The 19,494-nt window shown below is 38.1% G+C and overlaps 1 protein-coding gene across 2 annotated transcripts in view; it reads right to left on the bottom strand.

The window, feature by feature from the left end:
* Positions 1-78: 78 nt before the first annotated feature.
* The window catches only part of NFATC3 (nuclear factor of activated T cells 3), a 63,323-nt gene continuing 43,907 nt past the window's right edge, over positions 79-19,494 (bottom strand). The window contains exons 10-11 of one of the 2 annotated variants that reach the window (XM_031505817.3): positions 12,156-12,257; positions 79-3,506 (exon numbers count right to left, since the gene is read on the bottom strand). In XM_031505817.3, the coding sequence (XP_031361677.3) occupies positions 3,382-3,506; positions 12,156-12,257 (227 nt within the window). In that variant the 3' untranslated portion in view covers positions 79-3,381. The remainder of the gene's footprint in view (positions 3,507-12,155; positions 12,258-19,494) is intronic. The other variant, XM_031505818.3, reaches the window with a different exon arrangement.

The raw sequence follows: 19,494 nt of genomic DNA, 5'->3' as shown, positions 1-19,494 counted from the left end.
CATCTGGTTACCACTGCGTCACAAATGGAGTTTCTTCCCACTGTGTCTGGGTCTACATTTCAAATAAATGACAATGTATTTGCATTATTTTTATTTATTTGAACACTATGATTTAAGAGCCTAAATGCAAGTTTTTCCCTTTATTTCTGCAAGTAGCACTGCAATCATAACTTACAAAAATGTTTAAAATACAAAATGTACATGAAATTACAATACAAGGCTCTGTAAACATCTAGAACTTAATCTTTATTGTCCCACATTTTTAAATATAAAACTTCAATTTGAACGGTTTCTGAACCTCAAGGAATGACATCCATTATGAGTATCAAAAATAGAGTTTCAAAGCTTTGTATCAGAACAAAACCATTTTCTCATTCTTTGGTTTAAAAAGGGTGGCAGTTCCCCTGATAACAGGTAAGTTTTACAACAGAAATTCAGATTCGTAGTCAATGGTAATTTCAGAACTTAATTTTTTTTTTCCCTAAATATTGATCTTTGACCCTCCTTATAGAAAAGCTACCTCATCATTAAGGCTTTCCTTAAGGATAATCTAAATTATTACAAATTTCTGGGAAAGTACTCAGGGAGAAGACAGGACTTAAGGACAAGGAAGTGGATGCCAACAAAACATTAACAGTTGCCAGATTCTGTTGTTTAATTAAATTTGCATAGTCCAATAGAGATCATGTGCTTTTTATACCACTAAAATTATACAAGATTAACAGTCTTTATCTACGTTATCACACAAGCTAGAATAAAATTAAGACCCTTGTATTGAAGCTTTTACAAGGCAAATACAAAACTGCTTTAGTATCCAAAGCTATATTTTTTTAAATTTCATTTTTAAATAGGAAAGCATTTCTATGTCTACAGGCATCAAGGTATTTAAAGGCATCAGAAAATTTAGTGCATAGCAACTCCGGATTGTTTGGGCTCCTATATTTTAGGTACAGTGTGAATTCCAGCTACTTGGAGAACTTTCAAGGAGAGTCTGTACCAGCAGGATAAAGGAGCATAAATCCCATACAGTATGAAAAGCTCTTCAGTCAGAATTCTCCTACAAACAATGGTTAATGCAAAAGACCCAATACATGAAAGAAAACTGGAACGTGCCTTGCCACCAGCACACACTCTGAGACAATAACATCGTTTACAGCATTGTGTGGTTTGGTTTGTTTTGAAGGTGTTAAAAACTGAAGTAGATGTATTTCTGAGCATGTGAGTTCTTTCTAGGATCTCTAACATACACGAGTAGAGGACAGAGTAAAGCACCATTGCTGAGGGACAATTACAATATCACACTTTCCAGATTCCAGCCCTGCCAATTATTTCCTGCAAATGTCAAGATTTGCACCACTGAACAGTACATTCACAAAATGGATGCTTAAGATTCCCAGCAGATACACAGTGGCCTTGCATTAAGTTGTTTGAAATTAATTATGAAACATCAAGTTAGTAGCCTCAGGCTGCACTCTTAAAAGGAAGTACATGATAAAATTACTATTTTACCCACTTAATATATGGTCTCTAAAAGTTTATGATTCAGCTGTTACAGAGACGGGATTACAGTTAAGGTATTGCCTGGGCACTGACTTCACTCCAGGTGTGAAGTTCTGCCTGCAAAAGGCCCAATGGAAAGTTTTCCCCACTGTTTGCCAAAATACAACAGCAGTAGAAGCTGTGTTTGGTCTTCCAGGTGTTGTAACTCAGCACTCTCCACTGTCAGACCCTTTCATCCATTTAAAGTCTACAAAGGGCATGTGCTCCCCATGAGTTAACTGCTAAAATGGCTGCACTTGTCTGAACTGGATCCAATGCAAATATACTTCCCAATTTTCTCATTATTTGTGTTAATTCACTCTTAATTTTTGTTAGCTTGTCATGGCTCACCCAAATCAGCAACTAAAAGGAACACCCTTGGATGTTGTGAGGTTCCATGTACTGCTGACCTTCCTTTGCCATGGCTGGTGTACCCTGTGCGTTCCACAGAGGGAAGCTCTGGAAATTAGTGATTCCTGCTGGGGGAAATGGCTGTGGCCTCCACAGCAGTGTTGGATCCTCTCCACAGTGTCTAACTGGAAAGGCCAGAGATTTTTAAGTAATAATGTAAACAAATTGTTTCAAATTCATCAGATTATGGGGATAAGGGAGATGCATCCTCAGAGCACAGCACGGAGTTTACTGCTGCTGTGATGGATCTTGTGTATTTCTTTGGTAGCTCCTGCTTCACACCTTTGAAATTAAACATGGTCACATCATACTGCCTAACCACTAATTCACAGTAAATTACTTTTTAGCAAACTGACATTTACAGAAAGCCTGAATTTAAGGAACTGTGTCATCTCCTTAGGAGTTCCAAGTGGCATGGTCGGGCATACAACATATAAAAGATACAGATGTCATCAAATGATTTATTGCATTGAAAACTTGAATGCCACTGAATCGGTGATTTCAAAACCATATTCTACAGGGATAATGGGAATATTCAGATCCTCAGCAAACATTAAATTTTCTCCTGTATCTAACATGGCTTTGATGTTGCTGTTCTTTAATCTAAAATCCTACTGCTCAAATTTGATTATAAATGTAACTTGCTAAGAAAAAAAGCTATTTCAAGAAGGAGCCTGTGCTAATAAAGATCAGGAAGATTATCCACAAAGCTATAAAAGTTAAATTTTGGAATGTAATTTCTATCCCAACACTTTCATGATGGAATGGTCTTTTTGCAGCCTATCAAGTAACATCTTCAGTTTATAAACAAGTGCAGATCTACATTTGGCTTTGCTTCCTATGAATCTAAGAAAGAAAACACTACAGTATTCATATACACAATGGCTTCCATGGCATTGGCTTCAGATGACAGGTATGATTTGCCACTGGAAGATCTATTAAGTAAAAAATTAAACAACAGAAGCTTTAAAGGCTTTCCAAAATGACCAAAAGGTGTTACAAATCATCAGTTACAAACTATTACTACCTCTAAGGGCAAGCAGCACACTGAAGATGTGCATTAAATCTTCCATGTTCAGGACTGTGAATATTATAAGAGCAAACTAACATCTCCACACATCTGAAGTACTTAAAATATAAAAGTATTCTATTTAAATGAAAAAGCAAAGCTTGTTTGTAACTTTAAAACAGTTAAAATATCTTGTGTGTCCATTTTAAGAAGTCTCTTTACAGCATCTGAGGAACTATAATTAAAATGCTCTGTCTCTACATCAAAAATGTAACCCACTAAAAGGGCTTTGCAAGGATCCACTGTTCCAGTTCATAAAGGCCACAGAGTTGGAAGCACAGTAAGTCTAAAGAGGAAGAGGATGAAGAAATATTCAGAGAAACTGTGACGTCTTCATGGATGTTGAGTCGTTAGCTTATCCATTACTGGATTCCATCAGATACTCTTGTCTCCAGAGATCCAGGACACGTAGGTGCAGGCTGGCTGGCCACTGTTGTTCCATGGGACACTGAGATCTGTGACATATCTCTTCCTATGATCTCATTCACTATAAAAAAAAAGAAGAAATATTAAAACTTGGTTTTATGCTTTCCAAAAGGCAGAACTCATCAGCATAACCCTTTTAAAAATAAATACTTTCAGAGCTAAGCCTTGATGCTGTTATGTAACAGGAGATGAATGAGGAGCCTGGCTTCAGCAACAGTTAAGCAAGGGAGGAAAAACATCCTGCCATAATCCATGCTGGAGATTCCCTAAGCCCCTTGAAGAAAATAAGCACATGAGCATTTATGACACACAGGTAAGTGAAAGGCACAGCACAGTTCAGGTTTATTGAGATTTCCCCACAAAACTCCTTCTGTTCAAGACTGTGACAGGTGCAACAAATAACTCTAGCAACTCCTGGCTCTTTCAGGCTACTTACAGAACTTCCTAAGAACTTGGGTTCAGGTTAAGAGAATATTCTTTTTAAACACTACATGCCTATTAATTGGGCCAGTTTTCTGAAGACTTGCATATCTGAAACCACAGTAGCTAAATCTTACCAGTCAATTTCTCTACAGTGAAGATTAAGGATGGACCAATATACAGGCCAGTTTGTGTATCCATGTGTGTCAACTTCAGCAAAGCTTAAAATCAATTTGCACTATTTAAAAATGAGGGACACCTCCATGAATGCGATAAAGTTAACCTAGGCTATTAAGAAATTATAATCTTGGAAATTACAATAACTCTAAATCCTATGTAATTAAATGCTGGACAATTGAGGTTAGAAGATGATAAAAATTACCATTTTAAAGGTTAAGTGCAAAAGCAGTGATAGAAATGTCTACTTTATAAAAACAGACCTTAGTAATGTTATCAAAGACAACTGAATAACATTCTACATGGACATGAAAAATATCACATTAAACAATAATGACAAATTTTAGAAAAATATTGGACTATAAGCACAATCTAAATTATTATTTCATTGGTAGAGGCAATGAGTCCTGTTGATTCCTATTATTGAATGGGCAGTAGGTTATAATGTCTCTTTCTTAGCAAGACTTTGAATAGGCTGAATTATAGAGGTTTTTCCTTAATCACTGGCATGAGTTTGCTTGGACCTTCTATAAACAGGCATTTAATGGATCCTTTTGTTGACTAAGGACCATTTCTATGTTTAGAATGTTTTGTTCTGCAACAGATTTGGAATCCAGGCTTCTGATACTTTGTTCTCCATTGGGCAATTTTGCAGAACAGTGTTGATGCACTTCACTACCTTTTTTAATGCTTCCTTAATTTTCCATAGCAGGATTTAGTTTCCTACCAACCATTCCTGTCTGGTAGAAGCACAACAAAACCAATCTACAGGTGGTGGAAATTGCTCTTTGAGTTTATAGCACTGAACAGCCTGAGCATTGCCCTTCATGGCAGTAGGATCCATAGTGTTCTGAAAGAAAATGTATTAATATGGTGAATATGCTGAAGTCCATGTAACTTAGAAAATTCAGCTCTGAAAAGAGGTTATGCCTCTATTCTTTAAAGTCACTCAGGAAAGGGTTATAAGCACCCCCTGCACAGCCCTGCTTGTAATGCAGGAGGTGTTTGTTTTCCACCAATCCATCACTGCAATGGTTTTCTCCTCAGGAGTGCAAGGACAGCTTGTTACACACATGGGATTGAACCCAAGGGTTCTAACAGATCACACACACCGTGGAAAAGCCAATTCCCTCAAGCATTACAAGATTTGCAATTCATCTGGCTTCAAAAACCCTGTAATTTGATGAACTTAACTACATGATGACAATGGAACTTGTGTGACTGAATACTTTCCCAAGTATTTTTATTAGGCCAACACAATACAGAAGTAAACTACTAAAAAACCCCATGACTTTTTATTTTTAAAACAAATTATAGATGATTAATCATAAGACCATAAGATTATTCGTAAGACAGAAACTCCACCAGCTTCTGTCAGAGCATTCATTAGCTTGCTCTAAGGACCTCTAACAGCTCTTATCTACTGAACAGTAGCTTTGTGCAAATTGAGTGTTCCAGCTGTTCAGTACTGCTAAAACTTTTTAAGTGCTACAATAGGAACACTAAAAATAACATTTTCAAGTTCAGTATTTTGAAATTATTAGTTACTTCCCTTAAGTTTTGATGGCTGATCTGTATCTGTACTAGCACCATCAGCACAAACTGGTCTGTCCTGCATGTTTTGTAGTTCCCACAGGCAGAGGTATTCACCTGAGCAGCACGTAGCCATTGGCACTGCATTCTCCTTAAAACACATTACTCTGAAGACAATAGCTCCTCACATGGGGTTTTATTTGCCAAACTTCTGCAGAAGTCATTATGTAGAACATTAAAGCTACAGGTTAGTTTATGTTGCTTTGTTCTAAATAATCACTGATTTATTTATAAGAAGCTGTTTTGTAGCTCAGTGGGGTTTTTTTTTCAATACTTTTAGCATGTGGTGAATACAGATTTTTCTGGCTTACATGGATTTCCATTAGAAACACCTACCATTTCTTAGGCAAATGCAGGATCATGTCTTCATTCCAACAAAGAATTCTAGTGGAGGAATCTTACTTGTCACAGTGACTTTGTAATTGCTAATTATAAAACCAACCAGTGTGCTTTTTTCAAAATAAGTATGTAAATCAGTGTTCTGCCAGAGCACCTTGCAGGCCTCAAGAAAAGGCCAAAAATGCTTTTCCTGCTGTGTCTGGCCAAGGTGTTTTTACACAGACCTTGGCCTCCCACCTAACACATCTTTCTATTTTGTACTTTCCAGGAATGTCTTTTTCAGCTGTCTGGAACTCTGTACCCAACAAATGGACCAGGGGGAGACTGCAGACTCCAGAAGACTTTTCGTTTAGATGAGGTACAGATGAGGGTAAAAATAAAGGCTTCAAAGAAAGGAGAACCTGCAGAAGGCTGCAGCTCAGATCAGTCTCTAATCTTTCATGGCACATATTAATATAATACCAGCATTATCAGAACTTGTCTTTCTGATGGGATTGGTATAAATTAAAGCAGTTTAAAATGTAAATCATGTAGTCAGTAAGAGATAAAATCCTGTATAAAAATGTACAAGGCTGAAGGTGAAATCATACAACATTTTCCTTTTTGTATTAAAGACTAAAAGAGAAACCCAGAGGTCAGTATTGAATGCATGATGTGTCACCTTCTTCCAATGAGGGGCAAGCACACAATATGCAGCAGTCTGTTATTAAAACTGAAAACTTAATGCACATAAATACAAGTTTTCTACAATACTGCCTAGTAAAACTCAAGATTTTCAGGTGACAAATTGGGAGAGGAACAATTTTCAACAATTTTGAGAAAGGACAAGTTCAGGCTCTACTGCTGATGCTTTACAGACAAAAGAATATTTCTTTACTTTTAAAAAAACACCTTATCCTACCTCTCCTACTTTTGACTATGGGCTGCAGGGGATACTCTGTCCTAAAAATATATCTAGAAAGATTTCATATTCCCTTTTGCTTAACTTTAAGAACCATCCCATTAGCAACTAGACAGTGGGAAAGCAGCATGCATGGCTTTGTTAAACCTCCTTGTCTTGATACCATTTCCTTTCTTCAGTACAAGTTTGCAGGGCTTGTTTGGGATTCTGCATTACAGATCTACAGGATGGTTTTCATGTTCTCTGTGCTCTGCCAGGTTCATGTCTGTTTTGTAGTTCATACTTTTGCTGCCTCTTTGGAGAGAGCCAATTTCATTAGACTTTAGGTGAACAGTTGTGCAAGTAGGACCTTGACTTTTCAGTCCACTGCCTGCTCCAGTTAAGTCCTTGCCTGTTTGGTACCTGTGGTTCCAGGTGTTGACTGCTGATCCCATAACCTGGACTTCTAGTCCCTCCTCAAGTCAGGAGAAACCAGAAATGTCTTACACACTGAATCACTAAAGAGGCTTTGCTAGTATTTAGCAATCATTTGGTATCTACTGATACCTAAAATCATTCTGCATGATCACTGTCAGCTGAGTGGATGACATAAAAAATGTTACAAAGTGTTTGTTTTCTGTGCTAACAGTCCAGGTCAAAAATCCTGAAATGACAGCTGGAGCAGACGAAAAAAGAGAGGGGTGCACACACTACCCTGTGTACACACATGGCATATTCCTCCATATAACAGTGATAACTGCACTTTGAAAACTTGTCAGATATGGCACAGCTCAAAATGTGATACAGCAGGGTTTTTAAAATGTTTTTTCTCTCTTTTTTTAATATCAGGCTCTGAAATGGAAATAATTTTAACAACTCTTCTCTATGTAGTTGACCTCTTTGGCAGTTTTCCCAGATTTCAGAATTTCAGCTGTTACTTTATTTGCAATAGTTTCACCTTTTCCTCATTTAGTATTTATCTAGACTGTAAGCTGGCTGGCAAATTTATACTAACAGTTAAAAATAGATTGTGCAGAACAGAAGTTAAGTTGGTAAAGAGAAAATATGCTACAGACAGATTAGCTTGGCCTTGTCAATACTGGTGATACTGCAATATTGCATTGCAAAGCTTTTCCCTCTCTGTGCTGCATCGAAAAAGGAGCAACACACTGCACTGAGAAAGCACCAAATGCTAGATAGAGGCTCCAGCCTACAAAATTAAAAATTGCAAAATATGAAGCAGCATCCTAACATCAATATGGGTAGAACAGAGTAGAAGTAGCCCTTTTGGATCTGCTGTAAAATAAGCTGTAAAAAAAGAGCAACCGCTCACTGTTTGACTGGGCTCCTCCCATGGTTTTCATTTCCCACTGCGCTCTGTTTGCCTGTTTCCAGTCCCTGATCACTGCACAAGTGGAAGCAGCTGGAGCACCGAGCCCCCCCTGCCCCCGAGGCCAAGGGCTTTGCCTCTGGTCACTGAAGGCTCGTGCTGGACAGCTGACAAAGCCACAGCCTGACAGCCAGACTGCTCAGGATGAGCTCTTCTAACTTTGCAATTTGCTGTCCAGAGTTTTAAGATATTAGGTTGAACAGCTCAGCCATTTGTGCAGTGAGTGACATCCAGAGCTATGGGTGCTGATCTCATCAGCTGTTCCAGCACTGACCAACCCCTCTGCAGGAATTCCTCTGGACAAATTCCCACCTACCGAAAGTGACCACGTTGAACAGAACAAAGCCCTTGTGTTATGAAGCTACATCATCATTAGAAGCTGGTGATTCTAATAATAAATTCCTAAATGTTTTGTATAAATTAAGCTCCCAAACTATGAATTTAGAGTAACAAGCTCTCTTAAGGTGTTTTTAAGGTGTTTGAAGTTCTAATACCAAAAGTAAAGGCATTATCTTTTTTAATCAAATGCCAAACAGAAACTAACATGCTTCTGAATTGCTCTCATTGTGCTAAAAGGCAAATATTTTGTACTGGAGCACAAAGGAAAACAGAAGTATATCTAAGTATATGCATTTTTAATAAGAATATAAGAAAAGGAAATTCCTGAACCTACAGGCCTTTCACGGAATAACGCAAGTAACCTCTTTTTCCTTGCAGGAAGCCACTAATCTACTTTCTCCAGGACAAGCAAGTATCTTTATTGGCAGTTACTGAGCATTTTAGGTTTTTCTAAGTCAAAAATACTTCCTGAAAACCTCCATGGAGAACTTCAGGCAAACCAGTTCAGATTACAGACCACTAGGGCTGCAATGGGCAAGAGCAGAGACTGGTGCAAGATACAAGAGTGCTTCCCCAGGGTGTTCCACCAGCCTCCAAAATGTGTTTTTCCCAGGAAAATCCTGAGCTAGAGACAGTATCTTTTGCACCAAATGTTCCTATTTGGATTTTTTGCCCTGGGATCTTCTAAGGTCTGTGCAAAATTCTGTCAACTGCAACATTCTGTGACAGCAGATTGCAAAGCTTAACTCCCTATAGCAGTAGCAATGCTTTTTAGATGTGCTGAACTTGCCCCAGGATTACTTGGTGGTCACTGGTTTCTTTCCCAGGAACTATCTTCCAGTACCTTTTCCGTGCCCCCCACCAATTTTATTATATTTGGCATTTTCTCCTCATTCCTTTTTCTGGCTGCAGAGTTCTAGCAGATCCAACAACATGCAAGCATTAATCTAATTCCTTTGTGGCATCAGAGACAAAATGTGGCCACAAAATAGGTCTAAGGAGTAGCATTTTCTTTTTCTCTGCTGTTCCCTAGACATTTCTAGCATTTATTCACCCTTTCAAGACTACTTTTAACACTACTGAGCAAGTTCTCATAGTTCTCATTTTGAATTCAAGACACCTTTAAATGAGAATAGTTAACACTGTATTGATGAGTGCAGGTTTTATTCTGTCCCTTACTCTAATTCCAATTTAACTACCTGGTTGTCTATAATCACAAGATCTTGCTGTAGAGGTTGCTGGACAGTTTTTGGTTTTCACACTTCGGAAGAGCTGAGCAGCAGCAGTGTCACATTTACCCAGGCTCCACATTACAGCTGCTTACCCTTCCAGAGCTGCTGTCTGGCATGCCATCTACTTGAGGACAATTGTCACTGTCACTGCACTGAAACCCTTTTACTGACACCTTACATTGAGACAGGTCCTGCAACACGTCTCTTTTTCAAAGGACTCTGGGCACAAGAATCTCTAGTTCCTCAATTGTCAACATCAATACACAAAACTTTCTAACATCACTTACCTAATTTTAACTGAATAACTGATTTGTCTTCTGTTGGTCACATTTCCTTTTCAACTTCATAACTTTTATGTTCTTTTCTGATTTCTGCATTTGGAAGCAGCTTGTAGTCTCTCTCACAGTAGAGTATTTGCACACTTATGAACCTTCATAAATAATCTGCAGACTGCTTCAACTATGTGACCCTTTTGACCACCTATTATATTTTCATAAGCTTGATTGTTTTCTACAGTTTGTCTTTTCAAGCTTATCACAGCCTGTGATGCTGAAATTGCCACAAAACAAGATTTAAGAAGCTTTTGTACACTCCTTTCAACCAAATAAAGAGATATTTCCTCATGTGGGTTCTCCTCATGTTTGGTACTCGCTGAAGCCGTCATCTCATTTACCCCTTCTATAAAGAATGACTCAAGTATTCCATTAGTTATTTCCTGTAAATGCTCTGATCTCCTGCAGCACACTACAGTCATAGTTGATTTCCTCTTTAGCAGTATAATTTAGAAGCTGTACTCTTCCTAATTTAAGTCTGAGAATTGGCTCTGTAAGAATTCTGTACTGGCAGTGGATACAGTTAAATTGTCTGATTTGACGATCAGCATTCTTCAAGGTACAAAGCCATCCTACTTTCCTCTGTAATCCTATCTCTCGTATTATACCACACTACATTGTGCCAAATACATAAAATACCCATTATTTGAATTTTTTAAAATACCATGTTTCTCAATTGCATTTGCCAAATGGCAACACTTGTGTGTAAATGTGTTTCTGTCTGGGTCTGGCTTTCTGTTTGTGTGCCCTTTATAAAAGGGACTTGTCAGTGTACATTTCATAGGCCTAAATTTGGGGGTTGGCAGTCTATGTTTTATTTTTCAGTTGGGAAACTGGTATTTGAGGGTTATTTTATTATTAGCCTGAATTTACATTTTTCAATAACTCCTGCTCTTCAACAATTATTCCGAACCTACCAGATTCTGAATTGTACAGGATATAGTGTAGAACACTGAAATAATCTAAACTACAACTTATATCTTACTAATTGATTTGCTGTTTCAAGACATAGGAATGTCAGCTTGGTGTGCAGTCCTTTCCCTGGTTTTACCATTCCAAAGAGGAGCTACTTACCTTACTAATAACATTTTGATAGGTAAGGAAAGCAGAATTAAGTTTCTTGAAAGCTGGCAAAAGACCAGTGTGGTTCACTTTAGTTTCATAAGCAAACTTAGGATCAGTCTATATAGTAATTATGTAAAAATTTTATGAAGAGCTTTGTTACTTCACCATTACCAAATCTACTGTACATTTACAGTTATTAACCTTTAAAAATCTACAGAGAAAGTAGAACATGTTATAAGTGGTTATAATGTATATGTACATGTATTGAAAGAAAAAGGACAGTATAGTTCTTTGGCATTTTAGGCATGTTTGTAATAAAGTGAAAACCACTAAAGTCTAAACACAAACAAGACCAATAGACCATGCAACAATTTTTAATATCATTAGGATTTAGAAGAGTCATAGGGCCTAATTATCATGCTTACATGTGAAATAAAGAAGCAGAAATAATAATTCCGGATATTCTTACCCGATAACAGTGCACATTCAACTCTAAATCTAGTTATGCACCTGTATTCCCAATACTCTCACTGGTGGTGAATGTCACTGCATTCCATCTATTTAAATTGACATTGCTTCATCTTTTTGAACAAGAGAAACATTCCAAATTTCTCAGTTAACTGAACTGGCCACTTTTCTACCTTGCCTGTATTTGGCTTAAGATTTTCATATCCACTTCTGCTGTTTTACTAGATCCTACAGCACTCAGGAAGTTCTGTGGCAGCTCTGTATACCTTGAGTGGAGGTTATTACTGAATGAGTGTACACCTGGTTCACAAATGCTAATTTTCCAACTATTTCAGAATACACAGGTGTCCAGTTATAGCAATACTTCCGTATTACAAGTGCTTTTCACTTGCAGCCCTTAAAACTCTTACAACACTTTCCCCTTTCCTTTGTGCTCCAATTCCAAACATTGAAGCATTTCAGTAAGCAGACTCACCCTCTAGATTTTCCACAAAGGAGTTGGACATGAGTGCTGAATGTTGAGTCCATTTCTCTGTTGAACCTGATGGCTGGTATTCCAGGTCAGAGATAAAACTGTCTGTGTCAGAGAAGAAGACAGACATAACTACTGACTGGACTAAACCAAGAAGTTACAGTTCACTCAACCAGGAAGTGATTTTCATTTTTCTTTTAATAGCACTAAATTTAAATACCCCATTTCATTCACAAACATGGTGTATGTGACATAAGTAACTATTTATAAGTTATCAGAGTGCCTGTTAAAAACAGTATCACCTGTATATTTACTTGTATAATTACTTTCATTTAGCAGTCAGAGCCATAAAGGTAATGGTTATTTTTTTGGATGTCTGCATAGTTGTATCATTATGAATTTATATTACTTAAATCTGATTTAAGTATTTGAGTTTAGAACATTCCTCCTTCAGTTTTTTCACTTTGCTTTACTTACTGTGGTCAAATTAGAAGTACTTGTGGCCCTTGACAGCAACTCCAGGGTAGGCAAAAGAGAAGAGTCCTAGTGAACAGAACCTTTAGTGCCGTTTTCCCTCTCCCCCAAGCCCAGGGAGCTGCTGCTGCTCACAGCTGCTGGCTCCCCTCTCTGCCCACTGCACACCCTGCCCAAGGCACGGCTCTGCAGCAGGGCCACCACAGGTCAGTGGCAGAACACCAAGTGCTCCCTCAGACTTGGGCCACGTGAGAAACTCTGCAGGTACTGCAGAGCTGCTTTTCAGGGAACTGTTTTTTCTGGGGGAAAAATCAATGTCAAATAGTCTATTCATTATTTTAACCAATAAGTCTGTGTTTATTTAGTGGTGATCAGTGGCTAGACAGAACTTACAACAGGGTTGGATTTGGTTTTTTTCCTTGCCCAAGACAGGGTTGCAAATTTAGTCAACTAGGCTTTAACACAATTAAGAAAATTACTCTGGACCCTGACTAATTTGTACGTTCTGGATAGAGGCACACACTTGTTTTGCCAGCATGGTATCTAAGCCCTGCTTAGGGATGACTCCTGGGAGAACAAAGGAATCTACTCTTACGTCCTTCTGTAATTCAAGCAGCTCGAATTACCTCTTTGGGTGACTTCTTATGCTTAATTGTTCAAAGTGTAAAGTTACACGTGTTTAAATGGGAAGTGGAAAGCATTATCTGGGTTTCAATGAAAATGTCTGCTGCCATTGTGAAGGAAAGGAGTAAATTAAGGACAAATTCTTGTCAAATAATAGGAGATAAGAAGAGATCATTTCCCTCCATCAATTATGGTAAAAACAGCAAGAAAGTAATATTTAAATAAAGATCTAATGAATCCAGGGAGATGGGCAGGAAACTGCCTGGTGAGGAAACAAATTAACTGTGCCAACAACCCTCTTTAGAAAGGTGAAGCTTTCAAAAGAGCGGACAACAAACACTGCCAAAAAGCCTCCAGAGAAAATAGTGGAGTTCATTAGCTCATGAAGCAACAGCCTCTGCACCATTAAGACAGCCCAGCTTATACAGTAAGGATTATATGTCACTCTGGCAGGGAAATATGTTTCTGAGCAATTTTTCTAATTAGTTTCATACTTAGCAAGATCCTGAGGTTCTTGCATGCACTACCAAAGCTACTGACAGTGGTGAGCGTTGGCTTTTATCAATCCCTAATAAATTGTGCCATGCAGAGCACACACAGCATCTCCAGCCAGCACCTTCTGGAACAGAGCATGCACTGCCCTCGGGCACACACTGCTTCTTGTTTGGGAAACGTGGGACATAAAACAACAGCCTTTTCAACTGTGTGATACAGCAGAAAGATTTTGTTCTACACACACATACATTAGGGAGAACTTGAGGTACTAGAAAAATATACATTAAAAATTATTAAAAATGCCTTTATACTATGTAATACCCTAAACATTTGAGAAAGCTTTTTACTACCTTAAGCACTATTAAAATACATTCTGTACCCAAAGAATATAAAGGCAAAATGAAAAATATGAAGTTGAAACAAAAATCAAGAAAAATGACACCCAGTAGATCTCTTTAATTGACTAAAAATTCATACTTTTCTGAATGACCTCACTGTTCTGACTGTGTCCTTAAGGAAAGAAAGCTTAAGAAAAGCTTTAAACCCTCAATTATGAGCACCCAGTTTGGATCAAAGCAGGAAGTCAACTTAAAATTAGAGTTCTGTTATGGATAGAGGCAGACCAAAGAGCTCCTGGAGTCATCCCCTTTGGTTTTCAGGATCTCTTCCTACAGGAGTCAATTAACTTCCTGTTTTTGTAGCACTATCTGATTAAAAGTTTAGCCTGTGTATCCTTTACTGCTGCTGAACTGCAGCAGGATGTGCAGGCTGTGGGACATAACCTAGAAGATATACTGATTTTAGAAGAGTAAATTTCCTAAAATACTCTAGAAAGCATGATTGTCTGCAGTGCTGCTTCAGTGAGTAGCAGAGTGGAGTTTTTTTAATATGCTTCGCAAAAAGAAATTTGATACAAATTATGTGTTTTAGAGAACAGGTGAGTGAATTGTTCTCCTGACAGAGGTAACAAGGATCAGCAAACCTCAAGGAAAACTGTGGACAGACTTTAGCATACGTTTCCTGGGACATACACCTTCTTCTGTCAGCTCCAGGCAGAACTCTACCAGCTGAATTTATGTGAAGAATCTCTGTAACTACATCACATTGCTTAGTGCAATATATAGCCTGGGTCTGACTCCACACGACCAGCAAGTCAACTTTCCCTAACAAAACAGAAGAAGCTGCCAGGCTCTAATTAACCCTCAGCTGTCCATGCTGGAGCAGCCAGCAGGTTGTGCTGCTCTGAGACCAAACCTGTCACACGTCAGGCCGTGGCTGCTGTGGCAAACTACCACAAAAAAGGCAGGTTGCATTCCAAGCCATAGGCCAGGCTTACTTTCAGTAATTTCAGGTTATATGCCAACTTCATTAAGCAGTACTATTTATATTTTTTCAATTAACTGTATGTAATGTTGGAGTATAGCTTTCCTGTGCACATTATGTACAGAAAAACTAAATGTGCCTGTAGAATCATAGCACCAGCTCTGCAATTACCTGCTACAGTTACAAATACCCTGCCCATGGCTTGGCTTTGCTGTCACATTCTGCATTTCTGTATCCTGATGAAACCAGCTCATTGCAGTCATGTTTACCTTTTCTCTCACACAAGAAGAGAGCTGAGTCTGACACAGAATTCAGCACAAAAGCCTTGGCTCTAGAGGACACGTGCATTAGAAAGTGGTGCTGAAGTGTCTGTGTGGATTTCTTCCAGGGTCACAAAGTGCACTGAGCTCCTTCCAGTTCTGCTGCGATTGCCAGCAGCCACCTTGGTGCAGAGGTGCCACCTGCACTGATGGAAGAAGTCTCTAAACTCTTCTAATTCTTGAATGGGAATCTTTTTGAAGTGGTGAGACAGTTGAATTTACTTTGCATTAGTTACAAGATGTTCTGTGGCACTCCCAGGGAGAGCTGGCCACAGACACCTGAGGATTTAGCTGACATTTTTACACATTAGAAATCTGTAACTGGTCTTCTTGGGATGCCTCACTGACCCAGATTTTATGGACACAGTGAGTGAGTGAATCCCCTAGAAGATATGGTCAAAACACCCTTTAACTGATGACAACCCCTGATGCAAAACATTTCACCTTTGCTCACTGCTCCACCCTTCAGCTTTTAGACTACTGCTTGGTCTGGATCTTCATTTTCTTCAGAACATACATTTCTCAAAGTAGATTTCCATTCTCTTTCAATACATTTCAGGTTCTGCCTTATCACCTCAACATCTCATTGCAGGACTACTTTTTACTACTGTCTCACTCTACTTGACAACACAGATTTAATAATCAGAATGCTAAGAAAGGAGGAGTTTGAACACAACTTTACTAAACAGTTTATACTGGTAGAGTTTTCAGAATGCCTTTAAGTGCAGGATTGTTGTGACAGTTGAGGTACAGTGTAGATTGCAGTACTTGGCCTTGCTAGGCACACTGCAAGGTGCAACACTGTGCTCTGTATTCAGGAGACAATAAAAACACCTTGGATTTGAGATGTACATCCCAAGTTTGGGCTGCTCTCCTCCAGACTCCAGCATTCAGTACTTTCTGTGCTTCTGCAGACCGCCAATGTCAGGATGCTGCATTAATTAATTAACACTGATCTGTTAATGAGTAAGTTTTAAATATAGACAGAAATACAAAGTATAATCCTTCTCCAATACTTTCTCATCACTCACCACTTTGATTCTCCAGAAATTAAGCTGAAGCTGCAGTTAAAAAGCTGCTTGCAAACATAAACAAGTCTTCTAGCCAAGATCAGAATAATCTGAGCTTCTCAGCAAGAGAATTTATAAGCTAGAGAGTTATCAAGAACTATTAAAATGAATGAATGCTAACAGCTTAGAGTTCTACATGGAATGTGTCTGAAAAAGCAGCCTTATTGCTTTATATACACAAAGTACTTAGGGGATTTCTAGTTATGATTTATAGTAAATGCACATACTGGATTTTCTAATCTCCAGCTTTATGTAATGGAGATGCAATGAGTAATAAAATGTAATAGGATTAGTAGAAGGTCATTCTGATTGCTGAATACAGCCAAACAATACCTTAAAAATGGTTAAATACAGGTGTACATGTTAGAAATCTCATCACTGTAGAAAGTCATGAAATCCAAGGTCAATTCCTTCCTAAACTGCAAATCACAAAAGATTAAATTTGAGATCAACAGTATTGGAACAGTTTTAAACCACGACATTAGGAGCACTTTTTAAAAACAGAGGGGATGGATTAATTAGGCCTCATCATATAATCAGACTAAGTCTAACTTTGAGTAGCTTTTCTTTCAAGTGGGGTAGAAACTTTATTAGATGGGTGTGCAGCAAAGCCCAGTATGGATGATGGATATGGGAAAGGCCAGAAATGACCAGCTGCCTGTTTTCTGCCACTTCAGCTATTACCTGAGGTGCTGGCCAGAGGGCTGACTTGCTGAAAGATGCTAAAGGAAAAAAGCTCCAACACACCGAGGGATAGAAAAAGTCGGGACAAATAAAAGTGCTAGAAGCTGCTTTTACTTAGTTCCAGCCCAAAAGTTTCTGAGCTTGTGCAGCCTGAGTACTGCAAAAACCTAAGCATAAAAGAGAACCTTTTCAGAATAGTTTTGAAGTAGTAGCATACAATACTACTTTGAAATTGTGTTATGATTAAAATATTTTTATAATGTAATTTGAATTGTTTCAAGTGAATTAGAAGGTGTTCCCTGTACAATGCAAAAATGGGAAGAGGGGAAACAAAGCATAAAAGCAAATTCAAGGTGGAGATAAGAAAAGCCTAAGTATATGAACATGGTCCTCCTGAAAAACAAGACAATGAAGAGTCACACAAAGTTCAGTACGGGGGGAAAAGAAAAGCAGCAGGAAGGAAAGGAAGGAAAGTCCTTTGTCAGACACATGGGCAGGATCTGCCTTTCCATTATGCAACCTGTGTCCACTCACAGTGAACAGAGCCCAGGTAAAGGGCAAAGGAATAAAACATCTCTAAAGATTCTCCATCTGGTCACTGACAAACACCCTGGACTTCGCCGGGAAGCTGCAAATGTGTTACACTTTCCAGGAGATGCTGGATCAAGACTAATCCAGATGCTCTGGACTTGAGCACTGATGGATGAAGCAGCTTTGTAGTTCTGTATTATGCAGTGATTTGAAGGGGGGTTTGGTGTGTTTTTAAGAAAACACCTGAATGTTGGCTGAAGAGGCAGTATAAGTAATTTCTAGGGGTCTTACTTAAATGAATTTATGTAACTATTATCCACACAGCCACATCTGGAGATGGGGTAGGGGTTTTGCAGTTTTGTGGGGTTTAAAATTGGATTTTGTTTTCAAGAATTTTAAAGCAAATTCTCTCAACTACACAGTAATTCTGGGATTTACTTTTTCATGGGGTAGCACTTCCATACTACACTGAAATGTTGTAAAATATTTATTGAAATATTTTATTTTCTTGGCAAAGAAATAGATACTATTTTAATTTTGAAAAAGTATACATTACTTAAAAGAAAGAAAATAATTTATGCTCTCAGAGTTTTTTATTTTAAGACTACTGATTTAAATATTTAAGGCCAGTAATCCAGACATGATTTAAAGAATTTTCAACTGGCTTTGCCTTAGTGTTTTATTTTGAGAGGTTTATTTACCTTAATTGGTAACCCTCAAAAACCTATTTTCCAACTAAGTAGAGCTTTCAGGTTTGATGCATTAGTTTGGAGAACATATTGTATCAACACTCATTTTATGTATGCAATTATGCTTGGATTTTTTTCTTTAATTGTTATAACATCATTGTACAATAGCCTATTTACTATTTGTGCTTGGCAATATTTGTACAGAAACTAAAATTCAATTACATATGAAAAAAATTTTAGAATTATTTTTTTAAACCAGAGTAATATGTCAGATAAATTATTGAAAAAAGAGTTCTTGTCTAAACATGTTTTTTTTTTTCCCTTAAAGCTGATTAAGCAGAGGAAGTATTCACTCATGTCGAGAGAACCGAGCAGCTTTGCTTCTTGTCACTGTGCCCTTCCAGACTTTTGGAACAGCAGGTTTCATGCTCGACATCTGATTTGTATTTGCAGATTGGAAATGCAAACAAGCCCCAATCCCAAGCCCCAGGAAATCAGCGCACAGCAGCAACACGGAAGGGAAAGGCAGGAATCTGCTCACAAACCCAGTGCTGCTGCCAAGGGCAAGCTAGCATTTAAATCCATGTTCAATTTTCCATACATGAAGTATGTTTAATCAGAGCTTCTTTAATTGTCTACAACAATCACTAAAAAAAAGAAGTTAATTAAGCTGTGACCATTTGACTCCCATGTTCTTTGTACTCTAAACCATCAGCAAGTGGCCACGCTTTCAGGGGGGCTCCGAAAGCTTCTCCTGTGGTTGCATGGCTTTGTCAGCACAGGAACAAGGCACTACTTTCAGCACTAAGCAAAGGAAATAGTATCAAACAACAAATACTTGTGACATAGAGAAAAAAAAACTTTTTTACTGAGCATACATTTTCATTTCTGAACAATTATAAACAAACTGCCAAGATGTTCGTAAGTGCTAAACACTTCTGCTTACTTTGTGAACACTCTGAACTACAGTATTCAGTTATATTTGATTTGTTTCTACTTTTTTTTTTTTTTTTTTTTTGTGGCTGTGGAGAGAAGAAGGATGAGAAAAAGGAAGATTCTAACCTGACAATCCTTGAAGTATTAGATTTCTTTCTCACTACTCTATATAGAAGTATAAAATGCTATTTTTTTG

Source organism: Lonchura striata, chromosome 11, assembly GCF_050655825.1.
Source record: "Lonchura striata isolate lonStrDom1 chromosome 11, ASM5065582v1, whole genome shotgun sequence".
Lineage (NCBI taxonomy): Eukaryota > Metazoa > Chordata > Aves > Passeriformes > Estrildidae > Lonchura > Lonchura striata.
The sequence above is the reverse complement of the archived record's forward strand: the minus strand, read 5'-3'. Positions and strand labels throughout refer to the sequence as shown.